General features: G+C 40.1%; 1 protein-coding gene across 4 annotated transcripts; it reads left to right on the top strand.

Moving 5' to 3' along the window:
• Positions 1 to 892: 892 nt before the first annotated feature.
• pbx4 (pre-B-cell leukemia transcription factor 4) lies at positions 893 to 27,880 on the top strand. Of its 4 annotated transcripts, XM_059347665.1 has the most exons (11): positions 893 to 1,857; positions 4,178 to 4,291; positions 5,850 to 5,923; positions 19,076 to 19,320; positions 19,834 to 20,024; positions 20,148 to 20,283; positions 20,582 to 20,738; positions 22,232 to 22,234; positions 22,345 to 22,448; positions 23,402 to 23,488; positions 23,982 to 27,880. In XM_059347665.1, exons 1-11 carry the CDS (start codon positions 1,673 to 1,675, stop codon positions 24,069 to 24,071), a joined length of 1,386 nt encoding a protein of 461 aa, XP_059203648.1. In that variant the 5' UTR covers positions 893 to 1,672; the 3' UTR covers positions 24,072 to 27,880. The 4 variants fall into 4 exon arrangements, with proteins under 4 accessions (XP_059203648.1, XP_059203645.1, XP_059203646.1 ...); XM_059347662.1 differs by lacking the exons at positions 22,232 to 22,234; positions 22,345 to 22,448 and having other exon boundaries at positions 896 to 1,857; XM_059347663.1 differs by lacking the exons at positions 22,232 to 22,234; positions 22,345 to 22,448 and having other exon boundaries at positions 896 to 1,857; positions 23,955 to 27,880.
• The last annotated feature ends 20 nt before the right edge of the window (positions 27,881 to 27,900 follow it).

The raw sequence follows: 27,900 nt of genomic DNA, 5'->3' as shown, positions 1-27,900 counted from the left end.
GTGACATGAGCGTGTCATAAACATGACATGGGATGTGTCATGAACATTAATGACACTTTGAAGTAACATTGATGCTCATGATAATTGTCATGTCATGTTTCTGACAGGCTTGTGTGACTCTTATGTAGACACCTTCAAAATAAAGTGTTACCATATCTTGCTTAAGTCACAAAGGCATGTTCAAAAAATTGCCTAAGTCATTTATTTCTCTTAAGTTACATCTTTACACACAGTGTTATGACTATGCCAATAGCCATCCTTTGTTACATCCTTTTTGAGTGAAATGATCAATAAATGTTATATGTTACACTTTTGGTGAAGTTTTTTGTGTATCCTGCAAAACTTGAAAAAATGAGTTAGGCGATTATTTTAACAGGGTGAGGTTATATGAATGAGGAAAATGGCTTCAACCGATTTTTTTTCATTTTTTTTATTTATATCTAACAGCAATACAATGCACAGTTACAAATACGAAGAAACGAGTTACAGAAAGATAAACAATGCAAAAAATAAAAAAAGTAAATAATACTTAAAAAATAAAATAGAAGAATAATTAAATGGGAAAGAATTAAACAAAAACAAATAAATAAAATAAACAGACGCAAGATTACATGTTAAAGACATTAAACGCAGTGCAAATGTTGGCAGTCTTCACAGCTTTTTTGTTTTGTAGACAGGAGAGTTGAGATATACTGTTCAAACTGACTTCAACAAAAATACATTTTTACTTTAAAACTTACATTTGTGTATGTTGTATTTGGCAAAAACAAAAAATACATTTATAAGAAAATATGCATCATCATCCTCCTTTTTGTGATCAAAACAGTGGCTTGAACCGATTATAATAGGACAAGCAATGCTGATGACGTAAGGGGCTATCCATTTGTAAAAGACTATACAAGAGGAGAGCCTTGTCACCTGGATGAATAATACAGTTACGGGGACTAGTTGGCTGTGTTACAAAATAAACATCTGGTGCACTGCTGCCGACATCGTACCAGCTAATATAGAAATCGTCTATATTTGTAGCTTTTCTTCAGTCTACCGATTAACCCACCCGCAAGCTCACGCTCTGTGGTGCTACGAGTTCAATGGTCAACGCGACGCACAGTGCTCGCGCAGCCCAGAACATCCCACATACTCGCGCGACATCAACAACAATGAACCGTGGTGTGTTTTGGTAGGAGATCTCTGATTGGAGCTAGACGTTCCGAAAGCTTAGACGCTGCATTCATGTCTTATTTCTTTTTTTGAATTGGCGACTTTTATTTTCAGGCAAGAGTTGGTCGTCTGCTGTTATATTTTTTTTAATTTTTAATTTCGAAAATGTGCGAGGCGCTGTTGGCCAGCTCACACAGTCTGTGCATGTGTGTCCCTGCTGCTCTTCTGCTGGGCTACGGCTACTAACCTAGCTGCTTTTCACTCGGTGGGTAGCTAACGTTAGCCTGGCCGCGTTTATTAACTTGAAGGGGGAAAACACAAGCGAATGTAAAGCGTGTTTATGCGATCTGTTTTATGACAGGATCCTTTAACTATTTTCTAGTCGTTGCTGTCGGGTACGGTTAGAAGTGTTGTATGATTTGTCGTAGAAAATACTTTGCTGGCTAGCTAACAGGCTAGCTATTTGTGTGTATTCTTCGACTGAGGAAAACGGCGAGTTTTCTTTGAAAGTATGGATGACCAGACCAGGATGCTGACGGGTCTCACCGGACTCGGTGGACTAGCACAAGCCGATGTCGGTGACCCAGACTCGGTCAGAAAACAGCAGTCCCTCGGTCAACCTCAGCAAGACATAGGGGATATCCTACAGCAAATAATGGCCATCACCGACGAAAGCCTGGACGAAGCACAGGCCAGGTAAGACAGGCGAAGAGCCATTTTCCACACATGATAGCTAAGCTAAAGTGCGTTGTATGTGTCTTATTTTTGCTTTAGGACTCAAGGTTTTTCTCTGAAACATTCACGTAAGTTAAGGTAATGCATAATTACAACATAAATGCAACTTCACGTTACATTGTAATCCGTTGCTAAACCAACACATTTAGACACAGAATAACTTGAACACCCACTACAGTGCTGTTGTACTTTCAAAGGAGGTTCTTTGTTACTTCAAATCGTGCTTTATTGTGTACTGTCGTTTGTAAACATGCTCGCTTGTCTGAAAAAAGGCGATAACGTTAATCTTAATTTGTATATTAATGAAGTGTTAAATTAAAAAGTTTGAATTCCCTATCGAGTCTATGTGCCGTATAAAATGCCAATAACCACTTGCCTAACACTAAAGCTGTATTTGCATGCATGGATCTCGTGGTTAAAATAAATAGTTTCGTTAGCAGAAGTATTTTAAGGCTTACATTAAAGAAAACAAATCTTACATATTTCATGAGTTTTTGTTATCGTCCCATTGGCTCATATGACAATATCCCGTCAGTGACGCATATTCCCTTTTGCAAAAAATATCAAAAACTACCAAGAAGTAAGTAAGCAACACACAACATACTTTCTAAGATGTTGTTTGTTTTAAGTTAGTCGAGTCAGAGCTATCTGAGTAAAACTACGTATTCTGGTCATGTTTCCAAAGCTTTAACATATTCCTAATCATACTATGACAAATTGGATTTTCCTCATTATAACAACATGTATCTGAAATGCCGCTCTACATCTAAAGAGTGTGGATAACATTAGTCATTGAAATGCAAATGAGCTGATGAATTAAGGTAAGGGTAAGGATTACTCAGTTGTCCCACGTATCAGCCCAGTGCTGTCTGTGATGACAGCAATCTGTCGTTCATATGACTCGTCACTTAATGTTTGTGTTAGAGGTGTTATACGTATCGTTATTGTGAGGAGTATGCATTGCAGTGAGCGACTGACCCGCACTCATTCGCCATGTGGCTTAAGGAGCATAAGGTCAGTTTCAGATGAAGCGACAGTATTTCAACAATAGTCAACCGTCCACTGCAAGACTGTGGCCACAGTGTGATGTGTCATTAGCTAGTGATTTTCCACCCAACATTTGACCACCTGGTTCTCTTAATTAATTCACTCCTCTTTCACTCCCTCCTCCCTGGTGTTCATCCTTTTCATTGTGTGCTGGGTGCAATCAATTCTCCTATAATGTGTACGCGAGTGCAGCTGTCCGCAAATCGAGTTTCTATTAATGAGATGGTGGTGAGGGGGAGGGATGATGCTATACCAGCAGCCTATGAACACTGGGATATTACCTTTTCCACATTACAAGTTTGAGGACTTAATCAGGCTTTATTTCATTGACACGTTCAAATAATTTTGCTTTTTAATATTTGTTATAGTGTATTTTCTTATCTCCTTTTTTCCTTCATGATTTACAAAAGGTTAAACTATGCCATAGTTCAACCTTTGAAACTCTTGAAACAAATCATGTTAATTTTTATTATTTAGATTTAAAGGGCCAATTATAGTGTAGCAGGCCTATTATTAAATGTTAACAGGCCATTCTGAAAAACTAATTAAAGGTGTGGCTGCTTCCGATGTGCCAGAGGTGTCCTTGCTGTATGCTTGTATTGATCTAAACTCCCACTCAGAGAATGTCCTCTCCATGCCATATATGTGCAGGATTAATACTAAAGAGAATGCAACCTAATCGCAGTTCAGTGGACTCCATAAAAATTGTGTGGCATGTACGACTTAAGTCCTTGCTGCTGTCATATGCATAGTAGGCATATGTAAAAAGTTTAAGGTAATTCTCCTCTAATATTAATCTTATGAACCGTATGTGTTTAGCATTCATTGATGGACTAGCTTGCGCAAAGAATGGAATTGTTTGGATGTTTGCTAATTTGCCTCTCAGGTTTACTTCAGGTAAAAGGACGAGACATGAACAGACTTCAGGACTTCTCGCAGTCTATTTAAAATAGTTTTTGTAATATATTGAAGTTGGTATGACTCAAAATGCACAGTCTTTGTTAACATCATACTTAACTCTGATTAAGTTTGTCACCCACACATCAATCTTTCCATCGGTCATGGTCTACAAGTTAATGTGCGGTGGCTCACGTGAGCATGACGCCCTTGTCGTGCAGGGTGGCAGTGTGTTGGGATGGGGAGTGGTCAGGGCAGCGCAAGAACTCGGTGTTGCAGAGTACCCTTCCTGCGCACCATCCACCCTCATCCTCTCACCCTGTCGCCATATGTTCAGATGCTGGCCAGAGGAATCGCCGGCGCATTGGGGTGGATCAGACGACCCCACAGAGGGAGGGAGAGCAGGGGGGGGCATGGCAGGGGGTGGCCTGCCACTCAACTTCCAGCACAGGTCAGTACAGGACCGCATGAGCACCTCCTTCTCCCCCTCCTGCTCATACCCTCCATGCTGAAGGCAGCCCTCCCCCCAACTCAATCCAGCAGTGACAGAATTGGTGGACAAAATGACATATTTAATGCTAGACACTTAGACACATAAGTCTTTACATCTTACTGCCTTACAGAATATTCTCACAGAACGGCAGTCTTTCGTGGCATTGTAGGCGCACTATTTTCTAGTCCCCATAGTCCCCTCATTAATACTGCAGTGGACATTCACAACTGGAATTGGTGTTGAGGTCAGGTGTAGCCAAATCATGTTCATCCGTGGTTGTTTTTAATGTGTTGTTAGTATTATTATTTGGAAAAGAAATTATTTTTTTCAGTTTGATCTTTTAGGTTTTTCTCGTTTCATATTTCCCTATTCATGCTCATCAGATACGGAGGCCTCATGCTGGTTTTGTTTTTCATCTAAACTTTAACTGTATGTTGTACTTTTACAATTACATATTTTAGTTGTCGCCACTGAAATCTGTTTTTGAAGTAAAGGATGCCTGTTGTGAATTGTAGAACTTTCCATAGAACACATCAAAATACAGAGTGCACAAAAAAACTGAAAGGTTTGTACAAGATAATGCAATATTACAACAGCACTGCAAACTATGGCAAGATGGTAACTCTAGAGTTACACAACACCTCTGACAACCACAACCATTATGGTGTACTATTAGCTACAGGGGTGTAGCATGCTTGTATTGCACGCTTTCTTACATGTTTTTTTATGTGTTTTAAATGTGAAAAACATTTCTTTTTAAATGCAGTTTTTTATTAACTCAGCCCTTCCCCTCTCTGGTGCAGTTGGTGCTCACTGTCAGTACATTAGTTAACCTTACTATGGTGTCATGTCATTCAGGGTAGTATTAGGATCGGGGCTTTGCTACAGCATTCCAGTTTTACAAGTTTTAATACACAAGTAAGCTGTAGGTGTGTGTGTGGGTGCATGGATCTGTATTAGCAGGAAATTTCATTGCTAAGGTGTTCTGATTTGATTACGCTGAACTGTAGAAGTTTTGCCCTTTCTCCTTTAATTGCTATTAGACTGTTTGGCAATAAAGAAAATGTCTGATTCAATTAAAATTGCAACTTAATCCTAATCCTCTATCAACTCACCATCTACTTGTATGGAACACATCTTGCTGAAAAAGTTATAAATTAGATTACTGTGTATTAACTCTGGAATCTGGTGCTCAGCAATGATGACCTTGAGGTTTGGCATCATTACCTGTCCCACGGTGCAAAGCATCCAAATGACAACATTACTCTTGCTAGTTCAGATTGACGCATTAGGGATGTTTCGGCACTGACAATGGCATTTGGCTATTGCAAATGCCTTTAAACAACATGGCTCTGTCCTGCCGTGTTGCACTACACTCTTGAATTGCTGTATGCATAATACATACAGCTCCTCTACCTGTTTTATGGGGGAGGACATGGAATGACTTGAGATGGAGGTCTGTTTATCGTAATCCTCCTCGCTCTCTCCCTCTCTTATTCCCTCTTCTCTCTTACAGGAAGCATGCCCTGAACTGTCACAGAATGAAGCCAGCCCTCTTCAGCGTTCTCTGTGAGATCAAAGAGAAGACGGGTGAGTTTCTACTTTACTCCTTCTCTTTGTGTTCTCCAGTCTGCACAGGTTGTAACCTAGTGTTGAGATGTAGTGTGCTTTTTGTTCCAGATTCCCGGGCCCTAAGTTACGTTTTTAATGGCCTCTCAGAGAACTCTATTGATTAAATATTGATTGTATATGGTTAATAACTGATGTTGTTGCATGAATTGTGTATGCTTTGGTTCATTCAAAGATAGAAATATGCACTACTTTTTTGCCAAGTAATTTTAGAAACTTAACCTATTTTTGGCTGCTGTCCAGACTTCACACCTACCAGCTGAAACTAATCTTAGTTGATCCATGCCTTTGAAACTTGAGTCAGACAGCAGAACATGCTGGAGAGAACATGTTAACAACTCTTAGTTCACATACTTATTTATCACAATGCATTTTTGGTTTTTATTTTGACAGCAGAAAAAAAACGTATTTAATGCTCTGCTGTCAATTTCCATCTCAAATGATGAAGCGTCATGTGACAAAACGTATGGTGCAACCAACAGGCTCTTGCAATTAGATTTATTGTCACAGCAATATTTACTGTTGTAAAGCAGGCTTATAAAGACCTACTGCTACCACTTACAGAAAGCATCGTATCCAGATTATTAGATTTAAAAAAATCAAACCTGATCCCAAAAGAAAGTTCATGCACAGCTAGTTGACAGCAGCAGATATGAAAAACTCCACAGGGGTTATTACTTTACAGTCAATCTGTTATGCTATTTCAGTACAAAGAGATGCTCTTTTTTCTACATTGTTGAAGCAGCTACACCACACAGTGTAGGGTAATTGTGTATTGGGAATAAATGATATGCATATCAGTGCAGCACCTTCATCCAAACACAACATGCAAAGCAACACAAAAACTATTCTGACACAGTATTAGCAAATAATTCAGGCTTTCATATACACATGGTCTTATGAAAATTATTACCTATGTAAATATCTCAGATTTGCTCTTACGATATAAAATTATTCAAACATGCTACTTATTCTCATCCTGTTAGCTATTCAAGTCAGCTATCTGACAGATTCTAGTGTGGTTCAAAGGCGCAGGCCTGGGATGGATGGCAGATTGATGGTTATGGTAGTGTAAATGGGGTGCGTTTTTGAATTCTCTCCCTCTGCCAGTCTCTCTCCATTCTTGTCTTTCTGTGTGCTTTTCTCTCACTTGCCTTGTGTATCTTCTAACAGCAAACCTCTCTTGTTCAAATACAATTTGAAAATGCTGCACTGCTGCCTGTTGTGGCCCTCTGTCAATAATGTATTATTGCTCTCCAGTGATTGGACAAAAGTAAAGGCTAGGCTTGAGTGAGTGGGGCAGGGTACACTGTTTCCCAGGCAACCAGTGGTCTTATTTACCCTAATGCCATTCACTTTGATTTTCACATTTAGTCTCCTAGCAAACTAGAGAGAGGGTTTGTGAGTACTCTTACAGTACGCTGAGCAGAAAACAGACAAGGCACAGAGATAGGTTCACAATAGATTCATGCTTGAGGTGAATATGCCAACCATGAGATATAGAGATCTTTGGCTTTGCCTGTGCTCTGCTGGCCATCTGCCACGTAGTGCCCTCCTAGCTGCACTGTGTACCTGCTTTGGCATTTCTCTGCTACTCCATCAGACCCCCTGCAGGCCCCATTATGTGCCTCTGGAATGTGAATTGACTTCTCTTCAGTGCAGCTTGTGGAAGACCCAATCAGTAGTCCTCTAGTATCTCCACAGATTTTCTGCAGTCTTTTTTCACTAACAAACATGCACTTGTGTTGGCACACCCACATACACACTCTGTCTCTCTTGCACACATACGCACACACCGAACAAGGATAAAAGCAAACTCGGTCTTGGGTCTACTCCTACTGCCTCGGTCTTGTCCTCTCCCCCTCCCTCCCTCTGCCTCGCTCCCATTCTTGAAAGAGAAGACTTGCTCTGAACTCGGGGCTTTGATATGGTAATGTAATGGTGGTGGTGGTGGAGGAGGGGAGGTGGGGTGTGGGGGATGGGAGGTGAATTCCTCTGAGTGCTGCAGTTGGTTAGATTGTTTTCATTGTAAAGGAAATGTTCTGCGCAAATGCCAGTGCCCCCCTACCCCCCACCGCCACCACCCCAAAACACCCCCATTTTACAACAGTGCCTGCGTTGTCCTGAGTGCTCACATTAAACATGACCTCCATCTGCGTGAAATTTGATTCTTGTTAATACTTTATTAAAGATACACTCCAAAAAACAAATTAAAGCACTTGGAGAGAGCCGGGAAATGATCAAAGTTGAGAGCCAGTGGCTTTGCTTCAACTCAGTTCTGTTCTCCCTCGCTCTCATGGGTATTTGCTGTAAAAATAGCTCTTGGTGCAATGGGACAGCTTATGCCAAAATCTCTCACAAGCCACTGCAGTTACTCTCAGAAGTTTTTCATTTAGTTTGGGCATGTTTGAGGCGTTTCTCCTTACTTTTATGCATTCTTTGTGATTCACACATGACAACAGTGAATCTGTCACTCACTCTGTTCTGTCACCTTGCTCAAGTCCCTCTCTTTCAAGTTCGAACATTCCCAGTTGTTTATTTTTGGATAGGTTTTAAATGAAAATAAAAATAGTTTTCAAGCAGAATTAAAGCTATACTGTTTTTTTCAGCTTGGAGATGGCAAAGTGTATTGCAAGTCTCTCCCTCCTCCCCTTCAGTTGGATCAGTTCACACCCCAACACTCAACTCATCTTGATAAGCTGTCTTATAAACAACTCTGTAGGATAAAGCTGCTAGTTGGCTGTGTAGAAATGGTGGCAAACTGGTGAGGGACTTACCTATTTAAGACTGAAATGGCTATCTCTGTCTCGCCTGTTTGTTAATGAAAGTTAATGTGTCAGCCACTGTTCTTATGATATGCATGTATCACCACTCATATGCACTCGTATCCCTCAGCAACAACAGTGAGGGTTTAACAACATGCCGTAGCCACAGTGATGTTAACTTGAGCAGGTTGTTTGCTCTGTTAGCTGGCCAGTTGTGCCAGTGTCCTAACAATGTGTCTGGGGGTATTTATTGTCAGCTCTGCCATGGACCCACTTCTTTCTTTCTGTACAATCATTGCCTGATCCTTTAAATGATGAGTTAACTATTTGGTTTAAAACGATTCCTGCTCTGTTCATATTTGTTTAATTTGATTGTGAGATTTGCCTAGGTTTTATGCAAATGTCTCATTTTTTGAAACACCTACAAGCACCAAAATCTCACAGTTGATGTCTGCCAGCGAAGCCGGTAGCACTTAGCTAGTATGTTGGCAAAGCGGCTTGCTGACAACCCATCATCACATCCTATTAATGTTTTGACAAGATGGATGAATGGTGAGATTCAGCCAACTCCATGAACTCCCTCTCTGGTTTATGTTTTTCAGTGCTATTCCTGGTTACATTTAATATAAAAGTGTATTCTATTTATTTGTTATATCCCAACAATTAATACAAATACATTTTGTAAAATAAAATAGAATTTAGATTAGACTATGTGACATAATAAAAACTAAAGCTCTTTTGTTGACTGTCCAGAGTTCACAGTACTCCACCATGCAGCTTCCTGGCATTTAATAAGGGTTTATTGTGGTTCATATTTATGTACTTTGTATCATGTGGCAACACACCCACACAAGTGCAGCCCTTTCGTTGTGTGTATGTTAAATAAGCTTATTGGGGTCGTAAAGTTGCTTAATCTATGTAATTACCTTACCTTGGCAAACACAAGTGGTCTGCCATTTCAGCAACAAAACATCCCCAATACATGTTAATTGAATTACAGCATGATTGTAGGTGTAAAAACACCAAAACAAAACACTTAGAAAAGTCACACATAGTTGCCATGTGTTAATTCACAGAGAATAAACACTTTACTTTTTCGAGCCTAGGAAATCTTATTTAAATTTGTATATCTTCTCATTTTAGAGGCCATGCATGAAAAACAAAAACATCACACACCAGTGTTATCCAGTTGGTAGCACTCAGTTTCTGTTGGGGGAAAAACCCATGCAGCATCACATGCTTGATTTAGATGTTTGTATTTCACGGACTTTGACAGACTACAGTACATGAAGTCTAGTGAATCACATGCCTCATTAAAGATACTTAATTATTATTAGTTTTCAAAGAGCCCAATTTGGAACACAGCCATAAAATTTTATGAGTTGTTGGGAACCTGTGGGAAGTCTGTTATTATATTTTTATGAGTAGAAGCATACATTGCCTTTTAAGCCAAAAGCAGTAACAAGATAAAAATAGTTTGTAGTAGAAATGCGACCTATGTGACACTACCAAATCTGCATTGTTAGTTTCATTTGAGTTTAAAACAAGAATAGGCCATCCACCTTGTGTAACTTTTCCCTTGGTTATATCCTCTGGGTTCAATTTTAAAGAGTCGGTTTTATATTTATACTCTACATGCAGTAGTGCTGAATTATCTCATTGGCTTTTCAGGATTCTCTGTTGTGTTTGTGGTGTCCTGCCACTCAATCGTTTTTTCTTTCCTCTGCCCCTTTGCAGAAGAGAAAGAAAAAAGATAGTGTGTGTTGGGGGGGTGCAGGAGCGATACAGGGAGATTGATGAGGCAGTAAGAGCAGGAGTAATTACTCGGTGTCCATTCCCCAAGCCAGATTGGCAGACGGCTAATATCACACAGACCCCTGGCCCTGACAGACACACCACCACCCCCCACCACCCAACTCAAAGTGGGGAGGCAGAGCACCCCAACCTTCAGCCTAGGCTTAATGGTGTGTGGGCCAACTGATTTCCCCATGTGGTATTATTCCTGTAGGAACTGAGCCTCTGTATATTGACAAGGGAAACTGCTGTCTGGAGTATGTCGTGGGATGGAAAGGCTCAGTGGAATTGTTCACCTTCAAGACTGCCGCAACATGATTTTGGTCATGATTCACCAAGAACATTGATTTGGCTGTGCTGTCACTCAGTATTTCATGGAGATCAGAATAGCTGGATATGGATGACTGAGTTTGAAAATGTCTAAATGTTGACAAGCATTGTGTTAATGAATCATATGGTTATATTAAGACAAATGCCCACGCAAGATTTTTTTTGCCTGATCTCATTTTCTGGAAAAAAAAAGCACTTTGACACCAGAACAGTATATTTACTAGATGTAAAAACGTAGTTAAACATTAATCAAGCATTTGCCTGTTTGCTTAATTTTTGAAACTATAGACTGAACATAAAGATGGACGACATTACATTTCACAAAAGTAATGCGATAATATCTTGATCTCCACCTGGTGGCCCCATTAAAAAATACAAAAAGGTACATGTCAAATCAATTTTTCAAATAGATGATTTCTGTGATTCTAGGTAGATCTTATCATGCTTGTTTGTTATAGGGTCGTTTATCTGAAAAGTTTAGTTTTAACTGGTTATTTGATGCTAAAAATGAGAGGTATAAAGTCATTATTGCAGCAGCGATTGACTCGCAATTGGTCAACCGGATGTATTGGCTGGACCACCAGACAATCACTACTGCGCCAATTCTTCCAATGAGCCTGCAGCGCTAGATGGCCACTCCTGTATCCAGGATATTTTGACTTAATTTTTGTACACTGGAGGAAAGTGAAGAAGCGTTGCCCATCTTTATTGACAGTTTATTTATCTATATTTAGAACTGGTAATGGTAAAAGCAAAGTAAACTTGAGTAAAACTGAAAATGAAATAATTTGTATTGCTTTTTACTTACTAAAAGGACAGCAAATAAAGGTGAGCCCACAGGTACTGGTGACAGACATTACTCAATTTAATATGCAAGATTGACAGGATAGGCAATGCATTATGTTTCTCACACTTACTTTGGTTCTACAAATTTACAATAATTTATTGCCAACAACAAGAAACCAAATCTTAAGTGACCCATCAGTACTGGTCAAAGATCACCCACAGGGTGAACTCCTACCTCTTCATCTCATATGCCCTCCCTCTCAGCATGTCTATGCCTCTCACACTGCTTTTAGGCTTTGCTCTTAAAAGAAGTCAGCGTCTCTTTAATTAAAGATATGTAAATGTGGTCTCAGCTGGATTGCATTAGTTTGGTGGCGGTGGGGTGGGAGAGTGTTGGAGCCTAGCTCCTAATCCTGACTAATTAAGGATTAATTACAATTGATGGGAGCCTTCCACCCCTCTGCAGTAGTGCACATTGCTGTCCCAGACAGTATGTTTGTATATTTCACACCATGTCATAAATGCAGGGGAGAGATGGAAACATCAGGACTAGTGAGGGGGAGGGGGCTGCATTTACTAGCCACACTAGCCAAGATTAGCAGTATGTTATTATACAGATACTGGGAAGCCCATGGTCCTTCTAAGATTGTGGTGCTCTTCATCAGTGAAGATGGATGGATTAATGTAGTAGTACTGTTTGCTAATCTAAAATAAATCCATATCCTGGGAGGATAATTAGTTTGTATTTCCATCAGTTTGAGTATTCAGTTATGTGTGTACAGGTTAGCAAAGCCAATTAAGAATACTCTCCTGTAAAACCACTGGTGAATTGTTACCCTGACCAGACATACTGTAGACTGAGTGATTTTATTCCTTACTAAGATGGTACATTGTACCTGTGCAGACTAACCATGTAGCCTCAGCTCTCTCTGGCACCATCTGACTGTGTCATAATGCTTGTTCACTTGTTATAAATGGGCACTGCTCTTCTGATCTATCGCTTAATTGCCACCTAATTTGCATAACAGTGCAAATTAACGACCTCTCAAATGAGCGTTCATTTTTCACAAAGTCTTTAGGAGCTCCTTAAGAGTCTGTGCTAATGAGCACAGGAGGCAGCTGGCCTGATGAGAGTTGACTGGGGGAAGATCCTAGCAGTGCTTTAACAAGCCTCCTGCTTAGGTGCTCTTCGTCATCCTCCTCTTCCTCCTGTGACATTTTGAATTCTTTCTTCTATGTCTCTTCATTTTTTCTCTGTGCAGAACTGTACTAGACTGAGGATATCATGTTGGATGTGTAGTTAGGGGTGCTCCACAATGTTAAATAATCCCTTTAAACACAATACGTTTAACACTTTTAACACCAAAATATTTTCTTGAAGAAAATATACTGTCAGTCATCTAAACTAACCATTGTGTGATCTGTCACGTGTTAGGCCTGCAGTGTGCTCTTAATTGATTCACATTTTCTCAGATTACTGTTAAAAACAACCTACTTCCAACTTGAGCTCTGTTTAATGCTTTCTATGCTATCTGGATAGCACACTTCACCCCTGTAAATGCACAAAATCTATATTTAGTTTCATGTTTCTCATAGCATAATGCCAGTCTTAATGTAGGGGATGTAATATACGTTTCAATTGGTATTCTTTACTTGAAGATATTTTACTATGTGTTGAGAAACATGTTGCTTTTGATTTTGAAGGTATATCAACATGGGAAAAATAATTGTGTGTGTAAAGCTTTAAATAAAAAAAAATGAGAGAAGGCACAGATCTCCAGCCCGCAACTCACACCAAAACAATCTAGTTGAACTCTACCTTAGATAAATCTTTTATTCCTAATTTTTGCAATCTTCCTACTTTTTCTTTTGACCTCCCAAAAACTATTGTAAAACTATACATATTAATGATAGACATAGGGAAGATACATTATAGATCCTGTATTTCCCTATATTTGTGCAGATAAAGTGACAACACAAATTGATCTATCCCTCATTAGTGTTTGTGTGCGTGACGGTTTGTTTGTGTACAACCATTCGAGGGGGGTACACGTAGTCATCGCTTGAGTGTCCAAGCCTCTCTCTTTAGTTAATTAAGGGCTGATTAATGATGTGTTGGACTGAAGTGTTGTGTTTGCCCAAGGTGTGAGTTCTCCAATTCACACCTTAATCAGACTACACTTTGTTTGCTCTCAATGCTTACCTCGCACTGTCTGTATGCATGTGTGGGTGGGTGTGTGGGGGGCTGCGTGCAACAGGACTCTTGTGGACTACCCAAACAGATGCTTATTAGCGTGAGCTGCTTAAAGTAGAATGGACATGTGGATTAGGCTTATTAAGTTGACTGTACTCCACAAAAAAAAGCCATTTTAGAAGAATGGGGTACACACTTGTTGTGGGGTTGGGGTACACGTAACGTTGAATTTGCTGTTAAATCTTATTCGGCAAAAAGCCTATTGGGGAAATTATTCGTTGTAATGCCAATCACCATAGGCAAATCTTATTCACCCAAGCCTTTTTTTTTTTTGAGAAACCCATATTCTTTGGAAATAGCATGGTAAATTAAAATACTACATACACAGAGGAACTTTTTTATGAAAGTTGACACTAATCAACTTTTACAACATGATTTGTAAAGAAAGAGCCACTGACATCACGCCTCCTACTCAGATTGCTTAAGACTTGCTAGTCGTGATATGACCATGTGTGATTTTACATTTATAGACTTTACTGGGTGACTAACTGTGCATAATGAACATGAAGTTTGTATTTCTCCGTGTGGATTTAAAGGTCAAGGACTGCTCTGTCTCTACCCTAAAGCCAGTCATCACTGATTTTCTGCATAGCACAAGTCAAACTGATCCAACATGAGAATATGGAAAAGTAAAAGTCACACTTAAACTCCACCAGGTTTCATTTGGTGTCAGGTTCCATGAAACATGATTTGAGGCAAATTTAACTAACTATCCTCATTGTTGTCCGTGGCACAGGAGGAAGTTTATTCTTCCCCTAGTGTTAATGTGTTTTTAAGGGTGAAAAATCCAAAAGAGATGTTTAATATAGGCTGGTGGGCCCCAGTTCTTATTTTCCGTAGCTACATTTATTTTGCCCAGACACTATTTTATATCCTGCAAACAGTTTTTATCCTTATACAGGGTTTTACCTATCATATCTCCAGAGCTGCAGCTGAGATTTGTTTTTGTAAGGTGAATTTGCATATTCATGTAGCATATTTTCATTGTGAAAACCATCTTTCTATGGCCCATTCTCTTTATCTGAATTCTCTGTCTGTAATGAAAGGAAAAACTGATGTTTTCACAGTCCTATCTTTTCACTCTTTTCTGGCTCGCTCGCTCGCTCTCTGGCACGTCTGTACTCTGGATTCTGTATATTTCTGTAGCCTCTCTCTCCCTCTTTCTGTGTCTTCCTCTCTCGCACACATATCTTCTCCTGTGACTCCTTTTTTCAATTCTCCTTGGTTCTCCTTCTACCCTCTCTCTCTCCTTACCTTTTTTTCCCCCCTTTTTTTCCTTCTCTATCCTTCTCTCTCTCTCCCGCTCCCTTGCTCTCTCCCAGTGAAAGGCTGAGAATACCCAAGGGAGCTGATGCAATTAAAATGCTAATCCTGTCTGTCTACAGAGAGAGGGAGAGGGGGGGCTGACAGCATGAGGGATTGCGGCTCACATGGAGAACTCGACTGAAATGGAGAACAGAGGGAGGGGGGGCACTGGGGGAGGTGGGTGGGGGTGCGCTGAAAGGGAGAGGGGGGAGGGGATGTGTGTTGGGGGGAGACAGAGTGAAAAAGGGGATGCTAGCGAGGGAAAAGACAGACAAGGATAAAGCTTGTGTTGTGAGCTGAGCAATGATATACTGACTGCGTTTAAGTCTTATCTATCCCTATGTGTGGAAGGCATCCCAGTTAATGTACAGCACTACACTATTGGTTAGGTTGTTCACCCTTACCTGCACCACTTCATATATTGTGTGTTGTCTGCACAGCACACCGTTTCCACATTGCCTGTGCAGAAATGAGAATGATTATGTATGCAGTGAAAGCCCAGCTGGATACCCTGAATATTTCATAGTATGTGTTGCTCGCTCCGTTTCTCAATGCCACACAGCCCAGCTAGGGTGGTAACGTGTGCATAATGGTGTGATTTCTAAGAGCTGTAGATGTGGGCTGTGGGCCTTAAGCTGTCTTCCTATTTAAAAAAAAAAAAAGTGAATTTAAGTATCATTACTTACAGCACTCTGAGTTTTAGTCTCTCAGTAACAGAACCAGCCCAGCGGCGATGTCAGGAGCTAGTTGATCAAAGGAAAAGCTGCTTAGATTTTGGCAAAAAAAGGCAGCCAGCTCTCAGACCTGTAGATTTTTATTATTATTTGTATGTTTCAGGAGTTTTGTGATTGCTTTTTGGACCCCCCCCAACCCCCACACACACACACACACACACACCTGCATCCATGTCATATGGTCTTTTTCTGTGCAGTATCTTAACTTATCTCAACAGCTGCTATAATACCACTAGGCCACTAGACTGTGCATGAGTGCAATTGTGGGTAATCACAGCTTAATTGGAGTAATTAGGGGAATGTAGGGGCATTAGGCTACAGCTGGGGGCCATAATGAGGAGCGAGGGCAAAAGGGAGGGGGAAGAGGTGAGAAGCTTCATGAGCCACAGTTGCCCTCTTCACTGTAGGTCAGTTGTACTTTTCATTGAATGGACAGTGAAGATCAACCCCACACATGACTACATACAAACAGAGCTGCCCACAGTGGAATGGTCTAAATTTGTCAGTACACACAACTTATACTATCATGAGAGTGAAGGCAAAAAAATATTCAAATAACCATGTAGATTCAACAGGTACAAAAGAAATACCTCTGGTCTTTGATCGATAAATTAGCTCCAGGTAATCTGGCTAGGAAAAGATCATTTGTGAATGACTGAAAGGAGAGAAAAAGAAGAGGGAAAGAGATGGGCGAATCAGGGTCATTAGTTCAGGCGGCTGGGTCTACTGCATTCCTGAGCCCTGAGATGGGGGAGCAGCAGAGCAGGAATGTGCCTTGGAGAGAGAAGAGACCTAAGCAGAGGGAAAGAAAAAGGCAAGAAGGAACAAGAAAAAAAGGGGAGGGAAAGTTGGACGCTTTGCCATGAGAGGCCTTAAATGGTGGAACAGACTCATTTATCAAATGAAGTTTGAAAAAGCAAAAACTCATCTGCTCCATAGTGCTTGGAAACTTTAAGCAAAACTGTTTTTGTCCTCATTTCTATCACATCTGTTAGTACTACAATGTAGCCGTACTCATTTGTTAGCGCTGACTACTCTACGGTCTTTTTTTCGTCATGGCGCTTCAGAAAAAAAATTAACAACATAAAGAATTATAAGATTGTAAAAGTTGTGCTATCAAGAGTAGCTCTAAATGAGTGAGTTCATGCACCCCCAAACCTTTGATGATGAGCTTTGACTAACTAGTGTAATCCTTAAGGAGGACAAACTCCTAACCCAGTTTCCACTGGGATTAATCTTGTCATCCATATTGTTAGTGTCTGTCTCTTGCAGAATCCTGTCTGGTTTCACCACTGTTTAAATAAGCCTTTACCTCCTGAATTTAGTGTCCCGTTATGAAGATCAACATTAATGTGGACACACTGATGTGCTTATTTGTGACAGAACCAATACTTCACATTTTACGTCATTTTTGCACTGGTCTTCATATAAGTTTACTAACACTACTTTAACAATTTACTTTCATACAATTTACATTATACACATTATACATTATACACAAACATTCACAAGCAAGTAGGTGTGTGTTGCAAGGCTGCATCAAACACAGTTTAATTATCAATTCATTTGCAGGTCATTTTCTAGATGAACCTATGAATTGTTTAATTAATTTGTTTTTGTTATTTTTTTTAATCTACATAATTCCAAAAAAGTAATCTCAAAATCAAATTGCTTGATTTTTGTCCAACAGCCCAAAACTCAAGTGTTATGAAACAGAGATAATCAGGGAATCCTCACATTTGAGAAATGCTGAATGTTTAGCATATCTTCCTACAAAAATGCAGCAAATAATATAATAAATGTATTACTGCTTAATATTCTGTAGATTGCATTATTGATTAAACAACTAAAATTATAACATTTTGAATTAGCAATAAAAAAGATTTTTGTAAATGCAATAAAAGTAACATTTGATTAGGCTACTTTATTGTGGATTTTTCCTCTGCTATTTTTTGCTTGTGTATTAGTAATGGAATAAACAACTATTTTGATAATTGTTAAAGTAATGTTTCATTCAAAAAAGGCAGAAAATGTGGTTTTCCGCCTCGGAAATATGAATATTTCCTACTTTTCTCAGTTTTATATCATATTAAACTGAATGATATCATGATATATGTTTTGGATTGACAAAACAAGACCTTTTTAAGACATCACCTTGGCTTTTGAGAAAGTGGGATGGGCGTTTTTCAATATTTTCTTACATGATATAGACCAAATTATTAAATCCATAAATCAAAAAAAAAATAGCAGATCAATTGATAACGAAAATAATTGATAGTTGCACCCCTAATAACTATATTTCATATCGTTATTATGATTTACAAAATAAATTGAAAAATTAGTTAATAATGTGACCAAGAATTGTGATACCAAGTTTCTGCGCTTAAACTTTTCAGTAATAGAGGTGTGTGTGTGTGTGTGTGTGTGTGTGTGTGTGTGTGTGTGTGTGTGTGTGTGTGTGTGTGTGTGTGTGTGTGTGTGTGTGTGTGTGTGTGTGTGTGTGTGTGTGTGTGTGTGTGTGTGTGTGTGTGTGTGTGTGTGTGTGTGTGTGTGTGTGTGTGTGTGTGTGTGTGTGTGTGTGTGTGTGTGTGTGTGTGTGTGTGTTAGAAAGAGAGAGAGATGAGAGCATGGCTGCAGGCTGACAGAGGTCCTGGTATAATGCAGTGGTGGAGAGCAGCAACTGATAACTATACTTATGGCCACTGGGGCTCATAGTGACAGCACATGCACTCCCATTACTGGTCCCATGCCTCATGCCCTTATCTTTGGCAGCCTGCCACAGAGGGACCACACTGCCCTCTGCTGTTGATTTAGAGGAAGTTCAGGCTCATTGAGAATTCAGCCGGTTGCTTGTAGCAATGACTCAGGGGAGAAACTTGACTGGGTTTTGACAGGGCTGCACTTCTTTGAATTTTAGCAGTGATAAAGCGTCTTCCTATGCACCCCTAGAACCCACAGTATTAGCCTTCTCCTTGAAGGGAAATGTATGGTCTGTCAGTTTTCAAAAACTTTTTAACCAACAGGTTTCCCAGCCCTAGAAACGCTTCGTCAGACTGTAACAAAAACAAGTTTATTTTTTTTACTTAACTGGTAAACGTTGACCTTGCCTGTCTAACTCCTATAATTTCTCTCCTCTTCTGTCCAGTGCTGAGTATACGAGGTGTGCAAGAGGAGGACCCCCCAGATCCCCAGATCATGCGGTTGGACAACATGCTCCTAGCAGAGGGTGTGTCAGGACCAGAGAAGGGCGGAGGATCGGCTGCAGCGGCTGCAGCTGCAGCAGCAGCAGGGGGCTCACCTACTGACAGCAGCATCGAACACTCCGACTACAGAGCCAAGCTCGCCCAGATTCGCCAGATCTATCATTCTGAGCTGGAGAAGTATGAGCAGGTGTGTGCTGTGTTAGCCACAAATATTAAAATGTTAATTTAATTTAGGGCAGTAGGTTAGGGAGATAAACTTAATTCCTCTGTACATGGGTTTGTCAGTTTTACTAAAAAAAGGTTAATACACAGTTAACTTTTGTACTGTTAGAATGGATTACATTCAAACTAACGGTGTCATTATAAAGTCTCAAAATGTTTTTGACATAGATACATGCACACTCTTGATACTTCATTGCACCAGGTCGCTCTTTACTGGCATTTTACTGATGTAGGTATGACAAACACAGCTGTAGACTGTCTTTTTACTGTTTCAATACTACTACAAACTCACAAAAAAGTATCCTGATATTACTCTATTATTCTTAGAAAAGATGAAGGCAGCCGATCAACAGAAGAGTCAGTTAGGCTTGCCATCATCAAAATGTGTCAGGACACTGGATCCATCCAGAATCCATGCTTTCTTTTTTACAGTAGTATTCAACTTTATTCTCTCTCTCTCTCTCTCTCCTCGGTCCAGGCCTGCAGTGAGTTCACCAACCATGTAATGAACCTGCTGAGAGAGCAGTCTCGCACACGGCCCATCTCTCCCAAGGAGATTGAGCGCATGGTGGCCATCATCCACCGCAAGTTCAGCTCCATTCAGATGCAGCTCAAACAGAGCACCTGTGAGGCTGTTATGATTCTGCGCTCACGCTTCCTTGACGCCAGGTCTGTCTGTGTGTGTTGGATGGCTAGTTATATTCTGGAGGGCTGAAGTGATTTGAGCTTGTTGACATTGTGTCAGGCCTGTACATTCCTAGCATGTTGGTCATTATCTCTTCTCTTCGTCAGACGTAAGAGGCGCAACTTCAACAAGCAAGCTACCGAGGTGCTGAACGAGTATTTCTACTCCCACCTGTCTAACCCTTACCCTAGCGAGGAAGCCAAGGAGGAACTGGCCAAAAAGTGTGGGATCACTGTGTCTCAGGTGAATTGCTAACACCACTTTTATCCAGGACTTTGTATGTGAAAAGACTGTTTATGGGGAAGATTATTTTGGTTGTTTAAGTCAGGATCACCTGTTTTTCAAGATCAGTTTTAGCATAGCTTCTGTTTTCATTATTTTTTTTCTGTTATTATAACTAACAAACAAAAAGCTGAAATGTAGATCTTTACAGCTAGATGATGAATTTTCCATGTTAAGTCGTTTTTAAGCTGAGGGTGCTAAAACAACAAAATTAAAGCAAGCTCCGCATTTGCATATCTGACATCCATCTGTCCCTCAGGTCTCTAATTGGTTTGGCAACAAGAGAATACGCTACAAGAAGAACATTGGTAAGTTCCAGGAGGAAGCGAACCTCTACGCAGTCAAAACAGCGGTGGATGCTGCCAACGTGTCTGCGCAGGCTAGCCAGGCAAACTCTCCGGCAACGCCCAACTCAGGTATCACATGCTCCATCTGATCTACCCACTTCTCGTTAACAGGCTTCAATTCCTCTGCAGACACTTTCATTGTTACACACAACTGAACCATATGACTGTATAAATGACTGACTTGATTGTTCAAAGGAAATCCAACACTGTACTGCAAACATACTAGCTAACTGCCCATTTAACTAACTGTATTCTGCATGAAATCATTGTATTCCTCTTAAGCCAACACAGTATATAATATACCTGTGTGTAATCAGAAAACCAGACACAATCTTTACTCATTCTATAGCCAGTGAACTGTCACTTTTTCATTGAGCCTGCATAATTTTTCATTTTAATAATGCCATCAAAAATTATTCTAAATCATACAAAAGAAAGTGAAAGATTCCAAATGATTGCATTGTCAACTTTTTTTCTTGGGTAGCCTAGAAAAAGTGAGTATTGAGTATTGTGCAGTGTGTGGGTAGTCTTTGTAAGCCAAGATTTGATTTAGTCTTGTGCTGTTTTTTTGGTGTCAGCTTCTTTTTTCATTTATCTACATATATTTTAAAACACTTTAATATGACTTTGAAGTGCTGTGATGGATATAGAGGGAGATGCACCTGTTGACTGCTTCAAGTGCTTTCTGTTCATCTCCCATATTTCCCATTCTTTATTTTTAATTGCATTAGCTGCATGTTCAATAGCACATTGTCTTATTTTCAAACAATTACTCAACTATCATTAATAACATAACAATCCCAATTTGCTAAATAATCTGAATGGACCAGGTAGGTGATTATTTAGATGTTTTATTTTCCCTTCTTCATTGAAGTCAGGGATGCACCATTATTAGTCGAGATTTACAGACAACAATGGTATTCCTGCAGCAAGCTGCATTGACCAGAAAATATGTCTATTAATGAGCAGATGTGTTCAATGGTCCATAGTTCATTAATGTTCACTTCAAATCGTTCTGTTAGGGTTAGTTTTATTTTGTGCATTTTAAATTAGTAAAAAGTAAAATTCAGAAATATGGTAAAGTGTTATGGTGAGATGCATGGCAAGAATACAATATGACACCAATTTAATTAAATCACTGGGTATCTTTTATGTAAATTTGTACCATATCAATGATGAAGTATTGGAGCCAAAAAAGACAAACTATGTTATGTGAGTGTCGCACAGTTTTTCAAAACTGAAGTATCCATTGGGGTTGCCAAGTCGTAGTGTAGTCAAAGCAGACCACAACAAACGAATGAATCCTGTTGTTGTAAAGAACCTTCTGTCATTATTAGGCATCATAGAAAGCAGTTAGTTTAAAGTATACTGTAGCCTTTGTACATCCACAAAGGGAAATGCATCCAATTCTCCTCTTCTGCCCAGCCCAGACTTGATTGTAGCCACAGTAACAGACAAACGACACCAAATCTTGGAAACAAAAATGTTTCACATTCAGTTTTACTTTGCGCAGCTGATAGAAGAAGCCAGCCTGGCTGAGAACATTGACCCGCATATTGCAGCTGGTTATTAGAATTTACTTCTTTTAGTCAATGTCCATGACCGGTGCTGACCTTTTGACCCCATGGCACTGTGGTTTGGCTGATTGGATATTGGCTATATATATTGCCTGCAGGGTCACCGGGGTCATACAGTTTGTCTCACACAGGCGACGCCTACCTCGCCCTGCGTTCGCTCAACGGGGAGGGTCTCAGCATCGCCCCCTCTCTACAGCCGCAGGTACGCACTGAGGACAGCTGTAGAGTTGACCTCAATGCCGTTAACCCAGCTACCCAGAATCCCTGGATACCTACCCTTAGCTTAGCTCCTTTCGACCTCGACCTCTCCTCAGTTCCCGTCCTGACTTTACCTTTGACCCCATCAACTCCTCCCCCAACACAAATGCACACAAACTGACCCTTCTTTGCTCTGTATAGTGAGCCCTGAGGAGCTTATGGCTTCACTCGAGGAATATTGTCAGTTTGCTGTTGCATATTCCTCTATAGATACATGTACATACACCCATTAGTGTTTTATAAGAGAGCACAAGGTCAGCATCAGCACAGACTCCTGCACCAATTTAGGTGAATCAAGGCCTTGCTCAAGACTGTTGTAGTTGTCAACATACAGCTGGAATATCTGATTTATGGTCCGTTTCTCTACCTCTAGGTTGTCCTGTACCTCCAACAGCCATCTGCCTTTTTAGTCCTTGGTTTTCCCTGCCTTTTCCACAAATTCCTCCATCCAACCTCTCCCCCCACCCATGTAGACCACAAAGAACTGAGCTGTCCTTGTCATTGTCTGTTCATAAACATGTACAGATTAGCTGTTCTGGAGGAGTCCACAGATTTCTGCTGTTAACTGCTGTATAGTATAGGAATTTAACAGTAAACTAAATGTATTTGGCTCTGGCTTCATTTGCAGTCTTAAATTTCATGGAAACTACAGCAGATGTGGTTTAATGGAAAGTCATGAAGTTAATGGATGAGCCACAATGTTTAGTGGTTGCATTGACTGAGAAACAACTGTTATAGAAATTAGTTCACTAGCAGGAAACCATAAAACCGACTGGCTCTGATGCATACAGTAGAGGTTTGTGGATGCTATCACTCCTCTGTTCAGCCTGTGGTTGTTTAGTTAAAAAAAACTGTTTAGTTGTGCTGAAATTTGTTTGTGTCTTCTGTCTCTGACAGGTGGATACCCTGCACCGTGCTACACACCTGACGGGCGGCTATGAGGAGCTGTCGGGTAGTGGCCTCTACACCCCTCATCGCCTGGATGTGAGTACCAACTAACATCTCATTTTGTAGTGTAGCTGACAAATAAGTTTGCAGTTATTAGCCAGGATACTTGCAGAGAATATGCTCTACACAGTTTTCTTTAAATATATATTTTTAAAATCTGTGTGACATAACAATTATTTGAACAGCATTTAATGAGTTTTTATCAAATAAGACAGGCTTATTTTGGTTTACTTGGTTCCATAAGGCAAATTCAACTAGTTTCTTAGCATAAGTTGCCATACTAAATGAGCTTGAGCTATGGCCCTTGGTTATTTCAGTGCATGAAAACAAGCCAAATCAGTTATCAGCTGATTGATATGTTAACTGATATTTAGTTAGTTCTTAGAATTAATATAATTTTGTCTGCAACAACAGTAAGCTCTCTTGAGACTGGATCATTTGACGAGTAAGCACAAATATAGCTGATTTTGAGTACTAATTATAAAACTCCTTCTTCATGCAGAATACTCTCTTCCCTGACTGTTTGCAGGCTAACAGCTGGCAGGACACCACCAACCCCCCCTCGGTCACCTCTCCTCCCGGTCCTCCTGGCAGCGTCCACTCTGACACCTCCAACTGATTCGGTGGCTCTCCCTGCCATCACTTCATTCCCACCGCGGTCTGCTCTGACTACCATCCTCTGTCTTCATTTTTCACTACTCCCTCGCCTCCCAACTAGACAGCCAAACAAGGCTGTGTTCGCATTTCATAAACACACACTGTGCTGGAACACAGGACAGCCGAACAGTAGTTAGGAGGGATTCCCCCTCCACCCCACAGCTCCACTTCAATGCTAGAAGCTCCTTAACTCTGAATAAAAGAGGGATGGCGCTTACTGATGCTGATCTGATGACAGATAGAAAACATCTTTACTATCAAGGACTTTTTGAAAACCACTGACCCAGCTGTGTAGATGATCATGATGTCTGTACATTCTGTGTATATGCACGTTAACGTCACACAGTACTCACACAGCTTGTCCATGTGCTGTTGACCTCTGCACTCTACCCTTTGCTTTGGAAAACTGTGTGTGATTGCCTGTATCTCTTGAAGCCTTGGCATTTGACAGCCAAACTGTTGATACGGATCACCAGGGAGCTCTGCTCACCTTGCTCGTACCAAAGTGCTGCCCCAGTAGTTGTCAACACATCTGTTCCTCCGAGATCACCCTCTGCCAACTCAACACAAGACACTGTTACATCTTCCAGTCCTTATAGCTTGATGTTTCATTCTGTTGGAGATTTAAACAAAGTGAATAATTGAGATATGCACAAATTGTGCATACACCCCCCCTTCCATAACACACACCTCACAAATTTTCAGTCGTTTTCATAGTAAGCTGACATAAAAGATGTGTCAAGCACAAAAGTTAGCATCCTTGTTATGGGTGTCTCTACCTGTAAAAGGGTAGTTAAGGGGATCACTGTTCTAAACCAGGCAGGACGGGTGATAACAGGGCTGGTGAGAAGAGGAGGAAGGGGCAGAAAGAGGAGAATATCTTTGGTTGAGTGGATGTAACTAATAGCCCTTTTTGTTGCTAACCAATAGAGGGTGTTGGTAGATGGCTTGTAGACTTTACTTCTTGCTTTCTGTCCACTAGTTTATTTGATTGTAGGCTATTTTCTAATGCTGTTTCACCAAGAATGCACCAGCCACCACCAAAAATGAGCTCAATAAAGCATCTAAATGACGTTAGGAGAAGGGTGGAAAGACTGTGGGGCATTGATGTGTTATTGGGACAAACGTGACATGAATTTAGAAACGTGACTGTCTTCCATGCATGTAGGACTTCTAGGCGTGATATTATTGTTTTCATTTAACCTTCCAAGTTTTTAGCTTCGTTTTTATTAACAAAAAAAACAAAGGGTATAATTATTACAGTCAGACCAAAAAGGAAAAAGTGCATCATGTATTGCTCTGATGTGTGTGTCTCTGTGTGGGCGTGTGTACAGTGTTCTTGGGATGTCTTAGTCAAACTGGCTGGTGCCCTCTGACCTTTGTAAGCATTATAGAGACTGGGTGCTTCCACCAGCCAATGACACACCAGGTGGGGTTCAACTGAGATCTCCTCCCCATCCTGAAACATTTAAGCTTGTGAGCCCGAGGCAACACACTACAACCTTCTGTTGTACCAAAACCAAAAATACCACGTTCAGCAATGTAATAATGCTACTCTGTGTCTCTCTAAAGTTGGTGCACAGCCACCTTTTCAGTTCAAGGAGAGGAGGGAATTATATTTGTATCTGTGTCTCTCTGTGTGGTGTTGTCATGCCTCAAGTTGATTTGATTTTTGTTTTTTTTTGTTGTTGTGGGGCGTCATGGGAGGGTCGGTGGAGTGAGGACTGTCATATCACACCTGTAATTTGATTGTGAGCATAGGAGGTATGCTTTCCCCTTAACCCATCTTTTAATACATTCTGGTTAAAAAAAACAAAACAACTATTTTGTTTTCAGTTCCATGGCCAATTGGGCAAGGGCTTCTCTCTCTCTGTTACCAAAAAAGAGGCAGCGCTGGGTGTCGTAAAACTCTTAACTCGTTTTGGGGATTTTCATTCTTTGGAACTATTTTATACATTAACTGTTATGTGAATAACAAAGCATTTTGATAGTAAGGTAAAGCCTTATGAGGATTTAAGTGTCAGTCAAGACTTTGTTAAACCATGTTACAGAACAAAACTTGAGCTTATAAGATGGTCACATGTGATATCCCACATCTAATAATGACTTGTTTTTGTTACTCATCGCAGTTCATACGACTGTATCTTATGAATAACGTTATCGCCACACCAAATTATCATGCCCCCCCTTTTCTACCTGTTGTAATGGATGTCACTGTACAGTTTGTGTAATGTTTCAGTATTTTTTTTCTTTTATAAACTTTGATGTTTGGTTGAGATGCCAGTTTTATTTGGCCTTTGTGTCACAGGATTCACAATAACTCTGTATCAATTTTGAATATTATTTAGGTCTTTTTGTTACATAACCAGGTGGCAATGTTGGGTTTACAGGTGGAACATTTGGTGCTGTGGAAAGACCCCCTTTCAACATCAGATTGCCCTCATTTTCTATCTTTTTTAATGTTTAAAAGGTCCAGTGTGTAGGATTTTGAGACTCTATTGGCAGAAATGAAATATAATATTCTTAACTGTACATTATTGTATAATCCCCTGAAATGTCATGTTTTTACGTTACCCTAAGGATGCAGTAGGCTCTACTACACACTTGTAAAAGAAGGGGCGAGTGAAGGGATATTCAGTTGAACCTCACAGCTGGATGCAACTAAATCCTACACACTTGACCTTTAATAATTACATAAACGGTTCTTAATTCAAGCTGTATATTTGCATACAACTAAGGGAAGTCAAAGGTGGAGTCTGTGATTCTGGAGAAGCTCTGACAAATACACCCTTCCCATCAGTGCTCCTTAAGAATGTAAGCATGTGCCAGATTTACAGTCCCTCTCGCCCACACTGCCTTTCTTTTACTACATTCATGGTCCTTTAAACAAGCCTGGACAGAATGATGTTGTGTGGCTCAGTCTGAGACACTTTGTTTTGTATTTACAAAGCCAGGGCTGTTTATGAACACCATTGTTTTCCCCAGCACACTAGGAACAGACAGAAAGCAGACTGTGAGGAGATACTCGCTGAATTTTACAAAAAGTTCAATGTGTTAGAATCGCAGACTCCACCTTTTAGATACTGCATTTTTTTTTTGAGAAATTTGACTACTAAACTGCAACTTAATTTTTTTTTTAAATCACGTGACCGCCTGAAAAACTGATCGAGACAGCCCTTTATGTCGAAGCAGATGGTCTACATTCTGCATTTAAGTCAACTTGCCTCAAATTAGTTCAGAAAGTATTCATGCCTAAACACTTGGATGTCAATATCAACATTGAATGGTTCCCTGACCTTTTGCAACAGATTTGCAAATGTAAAATACATACCTTAATTTTGGGCTTTGCTGTTCAGTGTTTAAATCTTGAATTCTGCAAGTGAGAAAATGACTTCCACAGCACCAAATGGCTTCCTAAACCTTTATGATTTCTTTGTTTTTATTAGTATATTTGTATCTCCCCTCTTTCCCTTGTATTTACCCCTCTCTCTACCTCTGTCTTTCCATTTCTCTTGTATATAACCCCCACTGTTTTCAGACTTGTGAGTCTGTATGAACTCCTTTTATACCTCAACTTTAGAATTGTTCTAGAAAGAGTAAAACAAAAAGGAAGAATATGACAAATTGTAGTGTTCTTATTAGAAAATTAATAAAATGATTTAGTGTGATTTTTCAGTATTTGATTTCAGATTTTAGGAGTGTTTCATTTTATAATTTGTCACAAATGCTCTTGTGATAGTCAAATGTAATAAAAGGAGAGATTGCACCATCTGATGATGAATATGTGAATC

This window comes from Centropristis striata, chromosome 13 (assembly GCF_030273125.1).
Source record: "Centropristis striata isolate RG_2023a ecotype Rhode Island chromosome 13, C.striata_1.0, whole genome shotgun sequence".
NCBI classification, from domain to species: domain Eukaryota; kingdom Metazoa; phylum Chordata; class Actinopteri; order Perciformes; family Serranidae; genus Centropristis; species Centropristis striata.
This window is presented reverse-complemented; position numbering and strand designations above follow the sequence as displayed.

Bases quoted from the DNA above. Each gene is read 5' to 3' on its own strand.
- pbx4 (XM_059347665.1), top strand. From the start codon at position 1,673: ATGGATGACCAGACCAGGATGCTGACGGGTCTCACCGGACTCGGTGGA. The intron at 4,292-5,849 runs GTCAGTACAGGA...TCTCTCTTACAG, and splicing joins CCACTCAACTTCCAGCACAG to GAAGCATGCCCTGAACTGTC. The intron at 20,284-20,581 runs GTGAATTGCTAA...TCTGTCCCTCAG, and splicing joins GTGGGATCACTGTGTCTCAG to GTCTCTAATTGGTTTGGCAA.